The 23,539-nt window shown below is 39.2% G+C and overlaps 1 protein-coding gene and 1 long non-coding RNA gene across 3 annotated transcripts in view; one reads left to right on the forward strand and one right to left on the reverse strand.

The window, feature by feature from the left end:
* Positions 1-14: 14 nt before the first annotated feature.
* The window catches only part of LOC102247175, a 155,686-nt gene continuing 132,161 nt past the window's right edge, over positions 15-23,539 (forward strand). For both annotated transcript variants that reach the window (XR_314030.2, XR_001363604.1), the window contains exon 1: positions 15-141. This is a non-coding gene — a long non-coding RNA (uncharacterized LOC102247175). The remainder of the gene's footprint in view (positions 142-23,539) is intronic.
* Positions 12,296-23,539, reverse strand: part of LYVE1 (lymphatic vessel endothelial hyaluronan receptor 1) — a 19,085-nt gene continuing 7,841 nt past the window's right edge. The window contains exons 4-6 of the mRNA XM_005873972.2: positions 14,978-15,286; positions 14,265-14,343; positions 12,296-13,726 (exon numbers count right to left, since the gene is read on the reverse strand). Of these exons, the coding sequence (XP_005874034.1) occupies positions 13,540-13,726; positions 14,265-14,343; positions 14,978-15,286 (575 nt within the window). The 3' untranslated portion in view covers positions 12,296-13,539. The remainder of the gene's footprint in view (positions 13,727-14,264; positions 14,344-14,977; positions 15,287-23,539) is intronic.

The raw sequence follows: 23,539 nt of genomic DNA on the forward strand, positions 1-23,539 counted from the left end.
GCGCGTTGCCTGGAGACAGCGCCCGTCCTTCCTCAGAGCTGGGCCTTAGCTCACGTGCTCTGCTGCTCCCGGGGACCTGAGAGGGAAGACCCAGGCGGGGGCCGTGCCCAAGTGGAGGCCTCGCCGGGCAGGCTCCTGGAGGTAGGGGCTCCGTGGGGCGGCCATGGGTACGGCCTGGCCGACTGCTGCCTCTCTCGGCGCCATGGGCGAGGGGCGGAGGGCCCCCTGGTGACAGAGGCCACGGCGAGCCCCGGTTTGGTCAGGGGTTGGATTCCCAGCCACCACTTAGGAGGCCTCCAACCGCCCACTGGTCATAGTTACACAGAGATGGTCTCGTTCCTTACCACGAAGCGGGGTTGATTATGCTTGCCTCACTAGACTAAGAAACATAAAAGAGAACACGTGTGCAGTAAGAAATGGCAGCTCTTACTATTATGAACAGGTGTTGGCAATGTTACGGCTTTTCAGAACATACATAGTCAATAAATGTGGTCCATTAAGTATCCCGTGTGCCAAAAAACGATACTAAACACCTACGGGCATTGCTCCAAGCACTCGGCCAGTAAACAGCAGAGCAAGGTTTTAACCGAGGTATGCTTAGCAGCTAAATGAAACTACTTCTCATCTTGTTAATGTCTCCACACCTGTCCTTCCCAATCATTTGTGGATTTACCCTGTGAGGATCTAATCCTGCCCTCTAATAATAAAGAGCTCACATTTATTGACTATTTACCACGTGCCAAGCCCTGTTACAAGGACTTTAAAGGTATTAATTCACTTAATCCTCACAGCAATCTTATGAGGTATCTATTATTAATATCTTCATTTTACAGATGAAGAAACAGGCTTAGGAAAGTTAATGAAGTTTTCCAAGGTCAACCGCCAGGTCAGGAGCAGAGCCAGATTCAAACCCAAGCTAATCGAACCCTGAGCCTATGCTTTTAGCTCTTGTTCTAAAATACTTCAGTGAGATGATAAGACTTTAGCAGGACCGGGTCCATGTCTGTCTGTGTACTTTTCTTTTTAAAATATATTTTTATTGATTTCAGAGAGAAAGGGAGAGGGAGAGAGAGAGAGAAACATCAATAATGAGAGAGAATCATTGATCAGCTGCCTCCTACAGGCCCCACACTGGGGATTGAGCCTGCAACTCAGGCATGTGCCCTTGATAGGAATGGAACCTGAGACCCTGCAGTCCGAAGGCTGATGCTGTATCCACTTAACCAAACCAGCTAGGGCTGTACTCCTTTTTTATACCTCATTTAGAGCATACTGAGGATTCTCTTCCTAATGGCCAGCAGAGAACCTGGCATGCAATAGTTGTTCAGTATTTGAACACTTGATGAACATTTGAATGCTGCAAAAACTAAGATCCATCATGTGTGAAAGCAGTCAAACTTCGAAGAAATATGTGCAACCCCGTGTTCACTGCAGCATCTTATATGATAAAAGGCTAATATGCAAATCGACCAAACAGCGGAATGACTGGTCGCTATGACACGCACTGACCACCAGGGGGCAGACACTCAGCGCAGGAGATGCCCCCTGGTGGTCAGTGCGCTCCCACAGGGAGAGCGCTGCTCAGCCAAAAGCTGGGCTCTTGGCTGGCGAGCACAGAGGCGGTGGCAGGAGCCTCTCCCGCCTCCGCAGCAGCACTAAGGATGTCCGACTGCCAGCTGCGGGGAGTGGGCCTAAGCCGCCAGTGGGACATCCCCAAGGGCTCCCGGACTGCGAGGGGGTGCAGGCTGGGCTGAGGGACCTCCCCCTCCCCACGAGTGCACGAATTTCATGCACCGGGCCTCTATTATTTATAATATCCAAGAGGTGGAAGCAACCTAAATGTCCATTAATAGATGAATGGGAAAAGAAAAAGTCATTTGCCCATTTTTTAATCAAGCTATTTGGGTTCTGTTGTTGTCTGTGGACATCCTTAGTGCTGCTGCAGAGGTGGGAGAGGCTCCTGCCACTGCCGTTGCTCTTGCCAGCTGAGAGCCTGGCTTCTGGCTGAGTAGCGCTCTCCCTGTGGGAGCGCACTGACCACCAGGGGGCAGCTCCTGCGTTGAGCGTCTGCCCCCTGGTGGTCAGTGTGTGTCATAGCGACCGGTAGTTCTGCCGTTCGGTCGATTTGCATATTAGCCTTTTATCATATAGGATGCTGCAGTGAGCATGAGCATTGAGTTGTAGGAGTTCTTTATATATTTTGGAACAATTGGGCATAGAAATTTTAAAAATGCCATTGAGCAGCAAAAATAAAATACTTAGGAATAAATTTGGCCAAAGAGGTGAAAGGCATATAAACTGAAAATTACAAAAAATTGTGAGAGAAGTTAATGATCTAAATACAGAGATATATCATGTTCATGGGTCAGAAGATTCTGTATTTTTAAGATGTGATTTATCTCTGATTTGATCTATAGCTTTAAAGGCAAGTTCAATAAAAATCATAGCAGGTTCTTTTTGTGGAAATTACTAAGCTAATTCTAAATTTATATGGAAATTCAAAGGACTTAGAGTTGGCAAAACTTTGATCAAGAAAACAAAAGTTGAGGGACTTATACTGCCTGATTTGAAGACACTTCATCAAAGTAGATAAATGGATAAAAAACTAAGCACATGAAAAGATACTCAACATCATTATTCATTAGGGAAATGAAAATTAGAGGTACAATGAGATATCACTGAACACCCTAGTTACTAGAATGGCTGAAATTTAAAAGACTGATCATAGCCCTGCTGGCGTGGCTCAGTGGTTGAGCTTCGATCTGTGAACCGGGAACTCATGGTTTCATTCCCGGTCAGGGCACATGCCCAGGTTGTGGGCTCAATCCCCAGTGTGGAGTGTGCAGGAGGCAGCCGATCAATATTCTCTCTCATTATTATTGTTTCTAGCTCTCTCTCCCATTCCCTCTCCCTCTCTGAAATCAATAAAAATATATTTTAACAAAAAGACTGATCATAAGAAGTGCTGACAAGAATGTGAAACAGCTAAATTCTCATATACAGCATGTTTATGTTTAGTTTTTTAAAAAACTAAACATATACCCACCATATGATCTAGCCATTCATTCCACTCACAGGAATTTGCCCACAAAGTCTGTACATGAACAGTCATAGTAGCATTATTTATAATAGGCCCAAAGTGTAAACAATCAAAATGTCCATCAACAGGTGAATGGAAAACAAATCGTGGTATATTCACACAGTGGAATACTACTCAGAAATAAGGAGGAATGAACGATTGATATTCTCAACAACATGGGTGAATCTCAAAATAATTATCTTAGTGAAAGAAACCAGGCTCTCCCACTCCCCAAATATATACTGTGCGATTCCACTGATACAAGATTCTGGAAAATCCAAACTAGAGCGACAAAAAGGACATCAGTGGTTGTTTGGAGATGGGGAGTAGAATGAAAAAGAGATGGGCAGGAGGAAACTTTTTGGTGTGATAGGTATGTTCATTTTCATGATTATAGTGCTGGTTTCACAGGTGTATACATATGTCAAAACTTCTCATATTGTACAATTTTATATGTGCAGTTTATTAAATGCCAGTTATACCTCAATAAAATTGAGGGAAAGGACTTTCTATTTCAACCTAATTTGAGCCTTGGATTCAGGAAAATTACTGTACAGATTGCCTTCAGTTTTATAAAGTGGAGCCATTACTCCTTTTTATAGCTCATGGAGAAAGTAATGAGGAATGAACTATAGGAGAGACTGTAAGACTATTGAATTTAAATTAGTATAATTATTGATATCTCTAGATAATTCCTTCCATCTCTACAGCTTTTTTCTTACGTTTGCACAAGCATAATGAATTAGAATGTAAAGCAATAAGACAGTAATAAGGATTATCTTAAAGACCATAGTAAAAGAGATTAAAAATTATCTCTGGAATTCTTATGAAGTTATTTTGTAGCAGGGTAAGGAAAACTTTATTTTTTATGTATTAAAAAAGTAGGAAAAATGTTTGTAGGATACCATAAATATAAATAGTAAGAGTTATGAAAGAAGGAACCTCTAAGTTAATTGTTTTATAAGAAGGATCCTTTTATAATGAATCTTGCCATTTGTAATGTGTATTCAGTTTACATAGGTATTTTCCAGTTAAAATGCAGAGGCTTCAATAAAATCATAGTAAACATAGTTCTGTAGTGAAGACCAGGAAAATCTGAGAGACTTTTGAAATATTTTTCTAGGAAAGTATGTTCAATGCCTCCTGCTTTTTGTAAGGTCACTAAACATCTGTGACAGGACTGTGGGAATGTATGAGGCGGCTTTTAGTGATTATGGATTGTAAACATTTTTAACTTCCTGATGTAAAAATCATAAAGTTGAAAGAACTGTCTAATAAATCATCTAGTCCAACATTCTTCTTTTATAGATGAGAAGCTGAGATCTAATGAGAAGTAGTTCATCTAAGGACTACAGAGCAAGTTAATTAAACTGGGTTAGGATCCTGATTTCCTGGCCACTAGTCTGGTACTTTTCCTCAATACGATATTGTGTTTCGTTCTATTTGTGTAGAATATGAGGGAACAGCTGGTCACTTACAGTGAAAGTTAAGGCTTCATCATCTTCCAGAATTCTCCTTTCTGGCTGCTTCTACTCAAGATCCGTCCTCCATCCTCTGCTTTTATTTACACATTTGGAGAGCTCATGTACTCATAACTTCAGTTATCACCTGTATTCAGATGATTCCCAAATCAGCGTTGCCAATTGTTTTCTTCCATTGGTGTTCCAGTCCTGTACTCCCATACTTACATAGAATATCTCCCATAGGAATGAATGCTACAGTAATGGCACCTGAATTCCACAATTTCCATATCATAGTGGCTTCAGTATTCTTCTGGTCTCCCAGGCTAAATCATGAAGAAATTTCTGTCTCCTCAAGCATTCTGTCATTGTGTCCTATACTTTCTTTAAAATTTCTCCTTGTTTAATTTTTTTATTCTTTTTAAAAATTTCTTAGTGTGTGCTAGGCACTGTTAATTGTCCTATATTTATTATATTTTGTAAGCCTCACCCTGGTCCTAAAAGATAGGTGTTAAAAATAGATACTAACATCTTAATTTTACAGAAGAGAAAGCGGTTCTAGAGAGGTGAAATAATTTGCCCAAGTTCACATAGTTCATAAACTACAGAGGAGGGACTCACATCCACTGTCTGACTTCAGAACCCACCTCAGGTTTTAGTTACTGCGCTATATTTCTACTATTGGGTTCAACCAATTCTTGTCCATTCCATACTGTCATCTCAGCCTAAGTTCCATGTTACTTCATAGATAGGTTAGTATAATAACATCTTAGCTGATGAACTTATAATGAATCGTATTTAGTCAGTTCATCTTGTATTTTGCTGCTTGACCAAACAACTTAAAATATTTTCATTAAATCTACACCATAAGGGTGCTGGTGTTCAATATTAGGCCAGAGCAGGTAAACAGACTGGATCGCAGTCTTTGAGAACCCATTTTAAATGAATGATTTGACCACACCATTTCCCCAAAGATGTATCTGGATCTTAGAGAGAATCAGTTCTGTATATTACCTACCCTCATTGTTATCATGTCAGTTCAGGCCAGCCCCCCACAATCCTTCATTGCTATGTTCTATGGTCACTGATATCAGCGCAACTCTTTCTCATCTCTACCCACCTTAGGCTAGCTTCCTCCCTGCCTTAGCCATCTCAGCTGACCTCAGGAATTCCCATATTCCTGTCAACAACTCCCCTGCCATTATCTGATTTTCCTTTGAACACTTTCTACCTTACTGAATCCAGAGGAATCCACTGCCCTGATGACCTTTTTGGCAAGGAGACAAGTTAACATTCTTTCTTCTAGCTGTCAGTTCCCTTTCACACTAATGTTTAATTACTATCAATTAGTCCATCTGGACATCTGGTTTTTCCTAAGCCAGCTATGCCTAATAACTGCAGATCAAAGAAGTCATGTTTCTCCTCATGCAAATACAAGACTCAGACCTTACCATTACTATGTACAAAAGAAAGATCAATGAGTACTAACAGGGCCAGAGGAAATGAAGTGAGAAAGCTCAAGAACATAGAGAGTATGTACTTGCTCCAATCCTGGGAGCTATCCACCAGTTCCCAGATGTTTGGACCAATGGGAAATGACCACTACCACAAGAGAGCAAAACCTAGGTCAGTTTATCCCTCTGCTACATGGAAAACAAGGACTAGAAGCAGTCAATCCACAATTATATTTCCAAGATTATCTAAAGATCATCTTTTTATAGGTAGTTAATTTGTACTAATTTGTTTTGAATTAGGATCCAAACAAGATCCTCTCGTTGCATTTGTTATATTTCAAGTCTTTTCATTCAGAGCAGTCCTCCTTTCCTCCTTTTTTCATACTATTGTAGAAATTTGGGTGTGTTAAAGTTCAACCAACATATAAGTAGGAAATATGTGCTAAGACATTTATTGCAAGCAGTTGGTTTACTCAGTTGTGGGGGCTGCAAGGCAAATTGGAAATCTGTAGGGCAAGCCGTCAGGAAGGGCAGGAGAAATGCCAAATTCTTTCTTTTTATATGCAGTCATACACAACATGTGGAATTTTAACTTTTAGTATAATTATAAATTCGTGGATTTTATATATTTGATCAATTGCATTTACTATTACTTTTGATGTTTATATAGTCCCATCTTTGGCCAATAGTAACCACATCATATTGTCTTTTTGACAAGACTTGGATAGCTTCCTTGTGTTCCCGTCCTTGGCTTATTGTCTAAATTTCCTGCTGTAGACCTGGAACTAGCCATTCTTCTAAGGAATTTTGGATCCTTTCACTGGGCAATGGTATTTAGAGACCATAATTTGGTTGCCAAATGTAGACATAGCTATTGGACTGTCACTACTTCTAGTTCTTTTCAGTGGACAGAGCTAGGGACTATAAATGTTTGAAAATAACAATCTAAAGCTTGTACTGATGTTCCTAATTTAAATGTAATATTATAAGATTTTAAATCTAATTTGATGTTATACTTATATCTCTTTTATCTTACATTGAAAATCTTAAATCTTAATAAAGTTAATAAATTATTTACATTATAAGGTATGGAATATAGATTCAAATAACAAAATTCCAATGTTACTATTGACTATTAGGTTACCAATTGAAGTTTACATGTTCTGACTGCTGTGTTCTTAGAATATATATCACTAAGGATGTAGAGTCAAAATACTATGCTCTAGTCCCTTGAAATAGTTTTCTTTTAGTAGTTTCTCAGGTTTTTTAAATTTTTATTTTTAGGGATTGCTTCTTAAATTTAATTTTTAAAAAAATCCTCATCCAAGGATATTTTTTTCATTGATTTCTAGACAGAGTGAAAGGGAGGGAGGGAGGAGGGGAGGAGAAAGAGAGAAAAACATTGACATGAGAGACACATTAGAGACACATTAGTTTCTCTCCCCCCCCCCTCCCCCACACATGCCTCCACCTACCCCCACCGGGGCTGGGGAACCTGCAACCCAGGCACATGCCCTTAACCAGGAATCAAATCTACGACTCTTCAGGCCTAACCACTGAGAAAAACCATTCAAAATCCTATATTTTTGGATTTGTGACAATCTGATAGAAGTGGTGTATTAGAGAGTAGTTTTAATTTTTTAAATATATTTTTTATTGATTTCAGAGAGGAAGGAAGAGAGATATAGAAACATCAATGATGAGAGAGAATCACTGATTGGCTGCCTCCTGCATACCCCCCACTGGGGACCAAGCCTGCAAACCTGGCATGTGTCCTGACCAGGAATCCAACCATGACCTCCTGGTTCATAGGTAGATGCTTAACCATTAAGCCAGGCATGAATTTTAATTTTTCTTAGTATGATTGTTACTGAGCATCTTATATATTATTTATATACCATTTTCATTTTTGTTGTGAGTTGTCTCTTCTTACCTTTATCTGTTTTCCCCATTTGGTTAATGGTCTTTTAATGTTTAAGAGCTCTTGTTTATTAAATGCTAGAGGCCCGGTGCACAAAATTCATGCACGGGTAGGGTCCCTAGGCCTGGCCTGCGATCAGGGCCAATCGGGGCCTTCCGGTTGCCGGCCATGACCTTCCTTCTGGCTGCTGCCTGGGGCCTTCCTTGGTTCCGCCCCGCCCTCTGATGGTCAGCATACGTCATAGCGAGCAATTGAACTCCCAGTCTCCTGGTCGAACTCCCAAGGGGACACTTTGCATATTAAGCTTTTATATATATAGATATTAGCCCTTTGTCTGTGTTTTAAATTGCAGATACCTTTTCCAAGTTTATCATTTGTCTTTTGACTTTGTTTAATGAGAATTTTTAGCCATACAAACTTTTAAATTTTCATATAGTCAAATTCATCAAAGTATGTATGTAGTCTAGTATCAATAAAGATACCAAATCATATCTTTATTGCTTCTGGATTCTGCATCAGAATAATTAGGAAGATTTTCCTCACTTCAGGTTAGAAAGGAATTCACCCATATTTTCTTCTAGTAGTTATAAGGTTTTGTTTATTACATTTAAATCTTTGATCCATCTGGAATTTATTCTGGCATATTATATCAAAGGTAGATCTGATTTTGTCCTTTTTACTAAATGGTTTTCCAGTTGTTCCAACATCATCTAGTCTATCTTTCCCCATCTTATTTGTTCCCATTTAACATGTACTAAATTCTCACATGCATTTAAATTTATTTGTGAGATGTCTATTCTGTTACATTGGTTTTCTTTTCATATACTAGTACTATGTTGTTTTGATTATAGGGATTTTATAATATGTTTCAATATCTTGTAGGGAAAACCTTCCCTTCTATTGCTTTCATATGAAGGGAAAAAGAAGTCAGGTTATTATGAATGACCAGGTCATAAAGCCTTAGTCATGGGAGGGGTTGTAGGCTGGAGTGAGGTGATTTTGAGTAGATTTTGTCCATGAACCAATTCCCATGGAATCAAGTCTGAGTCAGATTTATAGAGGGATGGTAATAAAAACTGCAAAAGCTTTCTGCACTAAAAAGACAGTATCTTAGATTATGGTAAATACTGCTTTGAGATAACTAACTAGTTCTCCTCTAGTTCTACACTAATGTTGCTAGATAAAATACATGGCACCCAGTTAAATTGAATTTCAGGGAAACAACAAATAATTTTTTAGTATAAGTATGCCCCAAATATCACTTCACACAACTATATGGGACATACTTACAGTATTTGTTGTTTACCTGAAATTAAAATTTAATTGGACTTCTTGGAGTTTGTTTTGCTAAATCCAGCAAGCATATCAAACATTTCTTAGCTTTGCTTCTTGAAGGATTCCAGTGCATCAGCACTGGTGTCAGGCAACAGCAACTGCAATAGTACCTGGCGGAGAGGCAGTGCCTGGAGAATTTTGTGGTTGCTGGAGGAAAAGGCAGCAGTCTCTAGTGGCCAAGTCATCATCTAGGGAAGAAGCATAGTTACTTGGTATGTGCAGATGAGGCTATTACCTGGGAAGCAGCCTCAGAGTCTGGCAGTCAGTGGTGCCTTTTGAGTGTGGCAGTTGCCAGAGAATATAGAAGCAGTTCTTAGTAGAGGCATTGGTGCCTCATAGCTGTGGTGATACCTAGAGAAAATAGTCACGGTGCTTGATGGGAAAGGAAGAAACCAGCAGAAGTGGTAGTGTGCCCAGTGGAAGGTTTAAGAGTACTCACTGGAGTGGAATTAGACAAGATCAGTGGGAAAAACCTTAATGCCATATAGAAAGTGATCACACTTTCTTGTGAGCCCATTTGAGTCTCCTGCTTCCAAATAAACCTGGAAGGTTACTTTTTTTTTTTTTTTTTTCAAGTAACAGGATTGTTCCTTAACAGGTACAGAGAAATGCAAGTTTTATTGGTGCTTCCCAAGTCATCACTCTGGGAAAAGAGAATAAAGGAAGTGTATAGACAGTGTAAGAAGGATAATTATTTCTGCTCCCACCTACACTTTATTGCTCTCAGCTAATTACCACCAGTACAGGGCTCTCTGTGGAACCTCTTTTGAGCATAGGGCTCAAGCCTGAAGGCCCAAGTAGGATCCAGAAAGAGAAGGATGCTATAGGAGCCACAAGTCTACTTATCTAACCACATATGTAAAGTGAAAGTGATGGATGAGGATGGTTACCATGTCTCTAGGGACCAGGCCTTGCCAGGATTAGACAATTGAGTGCCAGGAATGGGTACTGAGTTTTAAGATAGAAAAACTCCACCCACCGGTAATATGTAGTCCAGTAGAGTCTTGGCCTTTATCAATAAGGTTAGCAATCCCTCTTCCAAGGGGATGTATTGAAGGGGTTATTAGTAAAAGGACATGTAGAAGTGGGAACAAGGGTGGGAATATTCTCTTACTTACATTAAAGTTTGAAGTGTTCCTCAGCTCTGCTTGCCACCACATGACTATTTCCCTCCATGCAGATGCAGGCTACTCAGCTTACTTACTGAAGTGGTATTGTAAGTAAGCTGGGTAGCCTGCATTTTGACTGACAACATATACTCTAATCTACCTGCATTGGAGTTTCAGACAAAGGCAAGATCCCCTGTAGACAAAGCCATATTTTAGTTTAAATTAGGATCATGTTTGCCTCTTGCCTCTGCCCAGACACTAGTCAATACCAGTGATGAGTTTACATCATTTCTGATGTCTCCTAGCATCATATTCCTCATTCCACATTCCTTTCTAGATGTACTACCCAGACATATTTTCCATGCTGGATCTTCAGATTTAGACATCTCTTCCTTATACCTCTACTATATTGAAGTTTCTGTTGTATTCTTCTACTTGTAGTATATTTTTAATAAGTTCATATATATATATTAGAGAAAACAACATGTTTTTAAAATATTTTGTTATGACACTATATTTTATAAAGTTTCGTAACATGTTTATTACTATTATTTGTGATGTTGACTTTTGCTGAAACTATAATCTTCACAGGTAAAGTAATATACACAAAGGAGTATTATATTTGGTCTTTTGATATTCATAGTGATTTTACTTTTAATTTTGTCTTATTTTGATCACAGAAAAATGTCTTCAACTTAGATAAAAACTAAACCCAAATAAAATAACAATTTGAGTAGCAATAAATAAAAGTCTTAGAAATGTCCCCAAAGGGTTCTAATTTCTAGATAATTATAGTATTTGGTATGCAGAATTCCAGATTGCCAAGAAACCACCCTAGACTTTGGAGACTAAAATAAAAATCCAGAGACCAAGGAACCAAAATTTTTGCCAATATTTATTGACTTTGTGGTTGCTGAGTGAGCTCAACTTTCTTTGACTTGACCGCAATCCAAAACACACTGAAGTTTCTGTATTAAAACAAATATTAATATAAGATTGCTCACAGAGGTGAGTCGATGGCCACCTCAGAGATTCAAGTTCAAGTACAATAGCCTTTGCACATTCTTCTGGCTTGTTCACAGCTACAATCTATATCCAAAGAAAGTCATCAAGAAAAACAATATATTTTTTTTTAAAAAAAGAAGAAAAACAATATTTAAAAATTTTAAATTCCTGATTTTTAATTCTTGGCAATTAAACAAAAAATTAAGATAATACTCTCTGGGCCAACCAAAAAAGAGTATGCCAACCAGGTATGGCCTCTGAGATAAAAGAATCATGACGCTATGGGGTCACTTGTGAGGGGAAGAAATTAATGGCAGTCTCAGAAGGGAAAACTAGAGAGGGGAAGACATAAAACTAGAGGGAAAAAAGACAAATAGGCTATCTTGAATCTTTCACTTCCTGTGAACTCTGAAATGGATTGGAATGTAGGATCTGAATCACAAGAAAAGGTCTTGTGTTTGTGTGTGTGTGTGTGTGTGTGTGTGTACTTGATCAACTTAAAATTAAGCTGATATTGCTCTGTCTGGGTAGCTCAGTTGATTAGAGCATTGTCCTTATATGCCAAGGTTGCAGGTTCAAGCCCTGGTCAGGACACCTACAAGAAGCAACAAATGAATGCACAAATGAGTGGAACAACAAATCCATCTCTCTCTCTCTCTCTCTCTCTCTCTCTCTCTTCCTCTCTCTCTCTCCCTCCCTCCCTCCCTCCCTTCCTCCTTTCTCCCCCCTTCCTCTTTCTCAAATCAATAAATAAAAATTTTAAAAATTAAGACCATATGAAGCAAGAACAGTCCCACATGGTGATGTATATACTATTGGTTTTACAATTGTTTGTAGTCCAACAACCATAGTTGTCTCTTACTTTTGCAAACAACAGACAACTTTTACTTTGCATGAAAGTTATAATATATCTATGTAAATAAGAGAGCAAAGAAGTTTTCTAAATACTTTTATTTTTGGCACAAATATTTATAAATATTTCTGCACTTCTCAAGTTCTTCTTGCTGGAAAATGGAGAGCTAGTGATACATTTTTTAATGACATTAAAAATGTGTATTATTTTATAAAGGTAATGTATTTTTTTAAGTATGTTAATAATAAATTAAGGTCCTAATGGTTATCATATTAGAGAAAATAATTAATAGGTTAGTCTCAGCAGAAAAATTAGTTTTAAGAGAGGATAAGCTAGGGATATCAAAACAAAACAATTAACTTCAGACATTATTATACTATGTGCAATCTTTTGATGAATAATGTTCAATTACAGGATGTAATACCTTGCACAATACCTGATATATAGTAGATATTCAGCAAATGTTTGTTAAACTTCATTGCTTTTTAACACAGTAATTTTCCTCAGTAATAATATCTATCACTCAGATAAAAATAGAAATTTCTAAGAGATTTTTTTGATTTCTTGCAAAAGTATATTTTTCTACAGAAAATAGCAGCAGCAAAAGAAAATGTGTGTATGTTCTAAAAAGTGATTCCAACTCTGAATAACTCCAGTTATTCAGAGATGAATACTTTGACCCTCTCTGTATTTGTAGTCTCTGCTGATAATTGCTGTCAATATCCTCAGCCTCATTATTTTTCTCTGTTTATTTTGGCTTTACAGAGATCAGGTCTCAAGTCACAGGAATCTCTATGGCCTTCAGTTACTAAACTTTTCCTTCCTTCTTTTGCTCTTGCCTGGCTCAGAAGGATATGCCAGGTGGTATAAATGTTTCCCTTTCAGAGCTGAAGAAGGGATCTGGGCTACAGAGTCAATAGAGAAAGCCTTGGTTTTGGTGGTTTCTTGGCTCTCAACTCACCTGTTCTCAGCCAGCTGAGAGGTCTCTTTACAAATGTGTTCAGATTAGCTGTTTTAGATCCTTGTACTTTGTTAGCTCCATTCTCCCACTGGGATATTATTAGGACATAACGAGGCTAGAAAAGCTGTGGGAAGCTTTGGAGGCAGGAGGATAGGGTTCAGCAAGGATTGCAGTAAAACAGGAATTCACTTTGGTTTCATTACCTACATAGTCCAAAGATAGCCCTGAGTTGATTCCAGTTAGGAAGCAAGGCTGGACTTTCTTGTTTGGTCCTTTAGCCCTTTTAGTTTCCCCATCTGGAGCCAGGATATGTGTCAGGAAAGAAATCAGCCTCAGGTGTGTGCTCTCATTTTTTTTCTCTTCTAAACTTCAGCTTCCATGCACCGCACTGTAGTTTTGGGTGGACTGTTGGGCTCTTCTGGCTTTTTATCTATTTTCTTTGAGTTCTCACCAGGGTTGCCATCATCAGCCTTTTCCTCCTTCACTACTTTGGTTTCAATCATTTCCTTCTGCTGATTCTTGTTTGTAAAAGGGAAGGCCTTTACATACCTGTAGGCATAAACATGAAATTAAAGTGAGAGGCTTCTCTGTAACACCTATAACAATAGATAACACTTTGCCTGTGATGGCCATATTGGCACAGCACACTGGGTACTTTATTTCTGAGAGATGCTAACACATGCACACTCAAATACATGAACTCATTCCCATTCTAATGGATTCATTTAGATTGGATAGTAAGTTCACAGGCCAAACTTTGGGCTGACCTCACAACTCTCCCACCAAAAGCAAAGAATTGAAAATCAAATAAAGCATATACATTTTCCCCTAGATGTCAATCTTTTATTTATTTATTTTCAAAGGGACAGCCAATAACTTATATTTAAAGGCTGGCTAATATGCATTTGCTGATATAGTAGGAAAGACTGTGTGGTAGCGGGGAGAGGTGAGGTGAGAGAGAAAATTTACAGTATAAGAGAACTGTCATCTCCATTTTGACCAGGAAAATATGAATAACAAGATTGGAAAAACATAAGATAGAGATACAACAAAGATTACAAGGTAAATGATATTCCGATAACTCTACCTTTTGATGTAGCAAACGGCGAGACCAGCTGCAGCGGCAAAGAAGAGGAGTGCAAGCACTAGCAGAGCCGTGGGAACACCTGGAGGAAACAAACATGGCTTGTTGGTCCTTCACTTTTACATTGTTGTGCACTGCTCTTCTAACATTCATCTTTACCTGTGTGCGAGACACAGATAGTGAAGGAGAAAAGCCTTCTCTGTGACCACACAGGGGCCACTTAGGATGTTGGGTCGACATCTACTTCTTTGCTTCTCACCTATAGAAACCTTGGCCCTGCTTCTCATACACTTTCTATTCTCTAAGTTGCAATATGACAGAAAGAGTCCATTTTTCTCTGTGGCCTTGAGATGATAAGTTTGGAGCTAATTAAGTATAAGACCCTTACTTTTAAACAAGAAAAGCAAATCTCTAATCATATGCCTCTAAGGTTTATAGTTTAAAAAGAACTTCTACACATTCATAGATAGTAATTTATTTTTTAAAGTTGAGTTTGAAAAGTGAAACTATTTTGTACTCATGATTTTTAGTTTAATCATTACAGTTTATTAGAGCTCTATGTCTAAAGTTGAGTTTGCATTAAGCTTTTGTTTGTATTTGGCAGGTCCTGAGCAACCGATCTAGAGACAGCTAGTTTCTATGTATTATCTGTTACACACACACACACACACACACACACACACACACACACACACTGCAGATACAGGAAGCTTTACCTCCAAATCCAACATCTTCATTCTTGAATGCTGTTTTATATTCAATAGGTGATTCAGTTTCTGTAGATGTGGTGGTAGTTTCTATAAAAACTTCTGTTATGCAAATTAATTTTGTTTTTCGTGGAGAAATGGTAGCCCGAGCCCGAGTAGGGGCAGAAGGAGTTGTAGTAGAGTACGGTGTATCAGTAGACAATGCTGAGTGTATGGTGTCAGTATCAGTCATTTCTGGTATGTATGCTGCAGTTTGAGTGTTGAATATGGGATCTTTGGTGGTAGTAATTTGTGGAAAGCATGAGTTAATCCAAGTATCTGTAGGGAAGAAGAAATGAAATAAGAAGAAAATATTGTAATAGCCTCTTAACTGGTCTTCCTGCCTGTAGTCTTACTCCCCTCCAGACTCTTTACACTATAGCTGGAATGGTTTTCCAAAAATGCAAATCTAATTATATCACTTCCTTAGAATCCTTTAGTGGCTGCCTGTACTGCATGGCCTATAAGTCCCTCCATGATTTGGTCCTGCTGACATGACCAGCCTCATCTGATCAGTCTTTCTGTCATTCCTCCTATCATACTGAAATTCCTTCAGTTCTTTGATATGCTTTCTCTCACATTTCTTACAAGCTTTTGACCTTGATGCTTTCTTCAACAGTAAGACTTTGTTGCCCCTCTTTATTTAGCTAACTTTTACTTGTCCATCAGGTCTCAGACTGAACACTTTCTTAGGCAGACTTGATGACTAGATTGGCCTCCTTGTCCGTCCTTTGTCATGGTTCTCATTACACTCCTCCCCACTGGTCTGTCTTGGTCATCATTATATGCACACTGTACCTGGCAAAAAACATGCTCAATATTGGATGAATAAAGCAAGGAAGGAAAAGCAAAAGGAAGGAGTAGATAGGGAGACCACTTCAGGACAAAGATCTATTAAAACCAGATTTCTCTGTGCTCATCAAAAACGAGGAGGGGGCCTGGGTGGCATGGCTCAGTGGTTGAGCATTGACCTATGAACCAGGAGGTCACAGTTCAATTCCCAGTCAGGGCACATACCTGGGTTGCGGGTTCAATTGCCAGTATGGGACATACAGGAGGCAGCTGATCAATGTTTCTTTCTTACCGTTGATGTTTCTATCTCTCTCTCCCTCTCTTTTCCTCTCAAATCAATAAAAATATATTTTCAAAAAAGGGAGGGAGGGGAAGAGGTAAGGGAGAGATATAGGTTTGCTTTTCAATCTGTTGAATGCGGTAGATAGGAAACTACATTTATTAAGCATCTTGCTCTGAGGCCCCTAACACTTCATTTAAAACTTTTATCAAACCCTCATTATTATAGGAGGAAACTGAAGTTCAGAGAAACTAAATGACTTGCCCAGAGTCACAGAGCTAGTAGATGGCAGAGCCATGAATATATTTTAATATGAATTTGTACCTATTTAAAATCTCTGGTTATTTGTGGCAGGAGGTAGTATTAGCTAGAATGTTAGCTGTGAAGAAAAGTCATTCCATTCATTTTTGAAAATTAAATAATTTGTCTGCCAAGGTCATGGATACTACAGTACTGATAAAACATTGGACTACATATGCATTCAGGCAGAATTTTATGCTATTAATTTTCCTTTGAAAAGACCTCTATTTACATAGACATCATCCTTGACTTTCTCTGCCCTGAACTTTCAGCTATATTTTCTATTTTTGAGCAATGCTGAGTTCTTCCCTCAGAAAATGAATATTTTTAAAAATATCAGGGGTAAAAACCTACTAAGCACAATATACTGTGTTGGGAACTGAAAATATAGAGACAGATAAGGCATGGTTCCTGTTTTCGGGAGGACAAAGTATTTTGATAAGGATAGGGGGAGATCACTGGGGATTCACAGAGAATATGGCGTTTGGGCTGAGTGTGGAGGATTAATATGTTCATTCAACAAATATTTATTGAGCTTCAACTTTGTGCAGGCACTGTTCTAATCACTAAGGACATGGTGTAATAAAAAAGACAAAAATCCCTGCTTGTAAGGGCCTTATATGCTATTGGAAGGCTAGAGATAATAATTTTTTTTAAAAGCCAGCAGTGTCAAAGGATGGTAAATGTTGAGAAGATAATTGAGCAGGATGAAGATTAAACTGGAAGGAGTGGGGAATGGGGGACAGATACTCTGGATAGGGTGATAAGAGAAAACCTCTTTGTGGAGGTGATACTTAAGCTGATACCTGAATGATTAAAAAGTAGCCAGTCCTTGAAGATCTAGGACAAAAGAATTGCAAGTAAAGAGAACAGGAAGTTCAAGAGCCTGAAGTTGAATGGACTCAGCATGTGTGATGGGGAGAAAAAAAGCCAGAAGGGCTGGAACTGAGGAGCAACTCATCTAGTATGAAACGGGGAATAGAATATCCTAGTCAATAGGAATGAGCATGATCCAAGAATCCAGAAATTTGAAAGTGTAATTATGTTAGAAAAAGGAGAAGGAGCACAGTGTGGCTGGAGCATAGGGTGTGTGTATGATTGGCAGCATGGAAGACTGCAAGCAAGAGATGAGAGTGGGAAGATAGTTTGGATTCAAAATTGTCATGTTAAAGAATTTGGAATTTATTCTTAGGAGCAGGAATTTTTGACTGGGATCTACAAACCGATATACAAAAGTTCTCAACTGATATACGAGTTGACCATACATGCCCACTTTTATGTGCAAAAGGCTTTATAGTTTACATCGTATTCTCAAATGGGAAGTTATCCAAGGTTATAGAACAGAGGAGTAACATAATCATTAGTGGAGGCAGTGGAAGATGAAATACAGAGAGCAGAGAGTACAATCCAGTAGCAAAGAAGGAATGCAATTGTATGGAAATAGGGAAATCCAAGTGTCTGGAATCCTGGAATTTATATCTTAGAGACCTTCTGAGGAAAAGTGATTCTCACCCTGGTTGTGGGTTAGACTCATCTTGTGAGCTTTAAAGAAATATTGATGCCCAGGAGCCATTCCAGGCCTGTGTTATTGATGTGCGGTTATCACCATGGAAGGTGCTACAGGGAAGTAACATGATTTGAGATTTAAATCCTGGCTCTTTCCCTTATTGACTGCCCGCAGCATGGTGCACTCAGCATCAGTGACCTCCCCGGCAGAGGAGAAATGATACACTGTGTCCTTTCACTGAGGCTCAATGAGAGAGTAAATGTGTAGGGTGTAGCATGGTGTGTGGACAGAATAGATCAGATCTGTAAGAATTAGTTGCCTTTGCCTCTTTCATTAAGTATAGCCAAGAAGCCATAGTGTGAGGGAGCAACAGCAGTCTGGTTTTGTGATCCCTAACTGGTCAAGGATGCAATATTTCTCACTTGGAAGTGCTAGGACTTGGCTCTCCTTCCACCCCAACCTATAAATATAATTTCTCTAGAGTGTGCCAAGTGCTCTGGTAGATATTAAACACAGAGTGGGGTTGGAGTACAGAGGAAAGGTAGGAGTAAGGAGTACAGTAGGTCCTCAGGTTACGTGGGAGATCCATTGCCACCGCGCGATGTAAAGCGATTTTTGCCGTCAGTCGGAACCCACCTACATAAGCACCTACGTCACTCACATGGAGCACATACACAGCAGTAATGAAGTGAAACAGTAAAAAAAATTTAAAAGAAAGATAGCAATTCCTGACCTTTACTTTTGGTAAATAAATAATAAAAAACATAAAGAACATATGTACATATGTCAAAATGACGGAACTTTTTTTTAAATAAATAAATGGGAGGTGGCGATGTAACCATGAAACGACCTACGTCAAGTCTGATGTAACCTGAGGACTGTATAGGAAGGATTCCTGGAGAAGATGGCACTTGAGATGTGAATAAAGAGAAGGAGTAGCCAGGTAGATGAGGACAGACACTGTGGCAGAGGGAACAGTATGAAACACATGGTACCCGCAGAGCTTTCAAAGCACGTTGATCTGATCCCAAAAGCTCACAAAGAGCAATAAGAAAGACAAATTAGGATAAGGTTGAGAATCAGGGTTAAAGTTTCTGTGATCCCCAGACCTCACAAGGTAATAATAAAAAAGGAATTTAGAAAAATAAAGAAACATGGGGTAAGTTTAGGATTAACATTAGGATGAGGGTTAAGATCATTCTGATCCTCACAAACAGAAGCAGGTAAACCTGACTTAGTTAAAAATGATAATATAACCACACAGAGCTGTGCATTTTTTCAAGTTGGTTTTGTACACAATTCTCTGACAGTACATCTTTAGAGGGATGTCTTCTAAGGACTCAAAGAAATGCAAAGAAACCTTAAATTGCACTCAGTAGGTTTATTATTCCTAATGTTGATTTTGTAATTTTGAAACTATTATAGAACAAGAAAACATATTAATATTATTTATTGGGGACTAAGATGTTCCATATAAGAAAAAATAAATACAAATAAAACAAAGTAAACTATGGAAAAACTTCAATTGTTAAATTTGAGTTCTATATATCAATAAAAGTCCATAATTTAAAAACATTATATATTAGTATATATACACTATTTGAGTGTGTTGGGAGAAATCATCAGGAGGATGTGACCCCAGATGACCTGTGAGTTAGACCTTGGTAATTGGAGGCTCCTCACCGTGTCATCATCCTCGAATGTGCTTTCTGCTTTCCTTCCTAATGCTAGAAGCTGCCCAAGGACACAGTCTTGAGATAGTAAGGTGTTGGCTGAGATCATCTTAATTGACTGAGCCAATTAAGACATCCTATGTATGTGACTAAACCCAGTTAGGGCCCCTACATAAGCTTATAAGATTCTGGCAGGCAATGTGGGAATCTACTGGTCTTGAGGCCACCCAAGATAAGCCTCATAAATTCCTTTGTTTACTAAACCTACCACCCACCAGTCTGGAGTGGTTTGTCTATTACTTTAATCTCTCCCTGCCCTCTGCATACAGGGACCAGTTTCAGATTATATCTGGGAAGCTCCTAAGTTTGAATATATCCTTTTCAGTGAACAGTTAGAAAGTATTATATTTAATATATTTACATTATATGTTAAATATATATTTATGCTAAAATATATTTTCTAGCTGTCCACTAAAAATGATGGAGAAGCAATGAAAACTCTAGTAGTAGTGAGAACAACTTGCATCTGGATCTTGGTTTCTAATTAACATTCACCATTAAAAAGAACCAGGACTCCTGGAGAAATAAAGGGCTGATAACATATCTGGAACATAGAAATTACAAAGTGAGCCTGGGACATGTTATTAGGCCCAAAAGTAAGGAATTGATTAAATACTATTGGGATTAAGGACAAAAGTCAAGTGAAAGGGCTCCCACATGCCAAATTTGGGACAAATTGAGCATCAAAAAGAAAATTGTATAACATATTGAACACACAGAATAAGTAAAATGCCAGGTGTCCATCCTATATAATAAAGAGCTAATATTCGAATTAGATCAGAAGGCAGAATGACCAGTGGGTGGGGGGCGGGGTCAGTGAGCCTGTGCACCGCCCCCCCTCTTCTGCAGAGGCAGCAGGAGAGGTGGCGACACAGTCTAGCGCCTCTGCAGAGGTGGACAGGGCATGACTGCAGTGCCTCAACCTCCCACGGCCCCTCCCCCAGCCAGCCTGGTCCCCAATCAGGCCCCCCTCCACCAGTGGGCTGGGGGGCAGGGACGCATTAAGGAGCAGCAAGCCCTGGTTCTGGTTGAGTGATGCCCCCCCAGCCCCCACTTAGCCAGCAGTCAGACATCCCCCTGAGGGCTCCCAGAATGTGAGAGGGTGCAGGCCGGGGTGAAGGACCCCCTTGGCACTGGGCCTCTAGTGATAGTATAACAGGGAAGTAAGAGGTGTGTGTGTAGGGGTGGGGAGACAGAGAGAGAGAGAGGTTTTTCTTTATCAAAGATGCCAGCTAATAAATGTAGAAAGAAGAATAGAGTTAGAAAATAATCATTTTTATTTTTTAAAGAAACAGAACAAAAAATCAGTTTTGTATGGAACCACAAATGACCCCAAATAGCCAAAGCAATCCTGAGGGGGAAAGAAATTAAAGTTGGAGGTATTACACTCACTGACTTCATTTTATATTACAAAGTGATAATAATCAAAACAACATGGTATTGGCAGAAAAACAGACATACAGACCAATGGAACAGAATTGAGAGCCTAGAAATAAACACACATGTATCTGGGAAAATAATTTATGACAAAGGAGCCAAAGATATACAATGGAGAAAAGAAAGCCTTTTCAATAAGTGGTGCTAGGAAAATTGAAAGCTACGTGCAAAAGAATGAAATTAGGCTACTGTTTGTCCCCATATACAAGAATTAACTCAAAATGGATCAAAGACCTACATATAAGACCTGAAACAATAAATTGCATAGAAGAAAACATAGGTACTAAACTTATGGACCTTGATTTTAGAGAAGATTTTGCCAATTTGACCCAAAAGGCAAGGGAAGTAAAAGCAAAAATGAATAAATGGGATTATATCAAACTATAAAGCTTCTGCACAGCAAAAGACACCACCAACAAAACAAAAAGGCAACCAACTGAATGGGAGAAGATATTTGCAAACAATAGCTCTGACAAGGGGTTAATATCCAAAATATATAAATAACTCATACAATTCAGCGCCCCCCACAAAGCAATCCAGTTTAAAAATGGGCAGAGGATCTGAACAGACACTTCTCCCATGAAGACATACAAATGGCAACATACACATGAAAAGATGCTCAAGTACACTAGCTATTAGGGAAATGCAAACAAAAACTACCTGTTAGAATGGCTATTATCAACAAGACTAGTAATAAGAAATATAGAGAAAAAGGAACCCTCGTTCACTGCTGGTGGGAATGTAAACTGGTATAGCCGCTATGGAAAACAATAAGCCATAAGAAAAGATGAAATACTGCCATTTATGACAACATGGATGGATCTTGAGAATATTATGTTAAACAAAATAAGTCAGAAAAAAGCAAGAGCCATATTATTTCAGTCATATGTGGGATATAGAACTGAAAGCAACAAATGAACAAACAAGAAAAAAAACACCCCAAAACTCATAAACACAGACAACAGTGGTTACCAGAGGAAAGGGGGCCGAGAGGGTAAAGGAGGTCAAATGTATGGTGACAGAAGGTATGACTTTGGGTGGTAAACATACAAAGCAATATACAAATCATGTATCAGTAACGTATACTTGAAACCTCTATGTTATTAACCAACTAGAGGCCCGGTGCCCAAAAACTTGTGCACTTGGGGTGGGGGGCGGTCCCTCAGCCTGGCCTGTGCCCTCTCACAGTCTGGGACCCCTCGGGGGATGTCCACCTGCTGGCTTAGGCCCACTCCCCAGGGGATTGGGCCTAAGCTGGCAGTCAGACATCCCTCTGGCAGCCCAGGAGCCCTTGGGGGATGTCCACTTGCCAGCGGGGAGCAGGTTTAAGCTGCAGTCGGACATCCATAGCACTGATCAGGAGGTGGGAGAGACTCCCACCACCACCGCTGTACTGGCAGCCATCAGCCTGGCTTGTGGCTGAGCAGAGCTCCCCCTATAGGAACACACTGACCACCAGGGGGCAGCTCCTGCATTGAGCGTCTGCCCACTGGTGGTCAGTGTGTGTCATAGTGACCAGTCATTTCCAGTCGTTCTGCTGCTAGGGTCAATTTGCATATTACCCTTTTATTATATAGGATGTCATCCCAATATATTTAATTTAAAAATGGAAACAAAAAACAAACACAGGAAAATAAGTATTTTGCCCCCTCCCCCATATAATAACTCATTCCAGCAAGGATCATCAATGGCTGCTTAAAACTATTAGGTAAAAGATAGTTGGGAGTCAGAATAGTTGTATGGTACCAAAATATCACACTGTAGATTACCTACTCATTGTAAAGGGGAAAGCGTATTTTGGAGTTCATCGGAGAGGTCTGGCAGTCACCATCTTAGTGAAATGATCAAAATTAGCATATTGACACTAAGTGCCTTTTGTTGGAATGTTACCCAAAGTACATAATATCATCTATGAAAGATTTTTGCCAAAAATATCAACAAGCATCTAAGCCCCTACACCTAACTTTAAGTTTACAGGAAATATAGGGAATAGAAGTACAAGTTAAATGAAGGTGGGAGGGAAACAAAAATCCAAGTACTCTTCCCTTGGCTCCTTTTGGTTGAGTCTAGAGCAGTGGTTCTCAACCTGTGGGTCGCGACCCCTTTGGGGGTCGAACGACCCTTTCACAGGGGTCGCCTAAGACCATCGGAAAACACATATATAATTACATATTGTTTTGTGATTAATCACTATGCTTAATTATGTTCAGTTTGTAACAATGAAATTGGGGGTCACCACAACATGAGGAACTGTATTAAAGGGTCGCGGCATTAGGAAGGTTGAGAACCACTGGTCTAGAGCAAGCATGCCAAACTCAAAGGCTAACATGGGCCAAATAAACAAGGTTTAAGTTTATGTGGGTCACAAAAAAACAAAAGCTTCAATGTTCATAGAAACTTAGGTTTATTTTGATAGAGACATTCTGAATACAAAGGGCTGAAATAAATAAGTAATCATTAACATAAAATAATAGAACATTTTA

The sequence above is a fragment of the Myotis brandtii genome, unplaced genomic scaffold (assembly GCF_000412655.1).
Source record: "Myotis brandtii unplaced genomic scaffold, ASM41265v1 scaffold422, whole genome shotgun sequence".
NCBI lineage: Eukaryota > Metazoa > Chordata > Mammalia > Chiroptera > Vespertilionidae > Myotis > Myotis brandtii.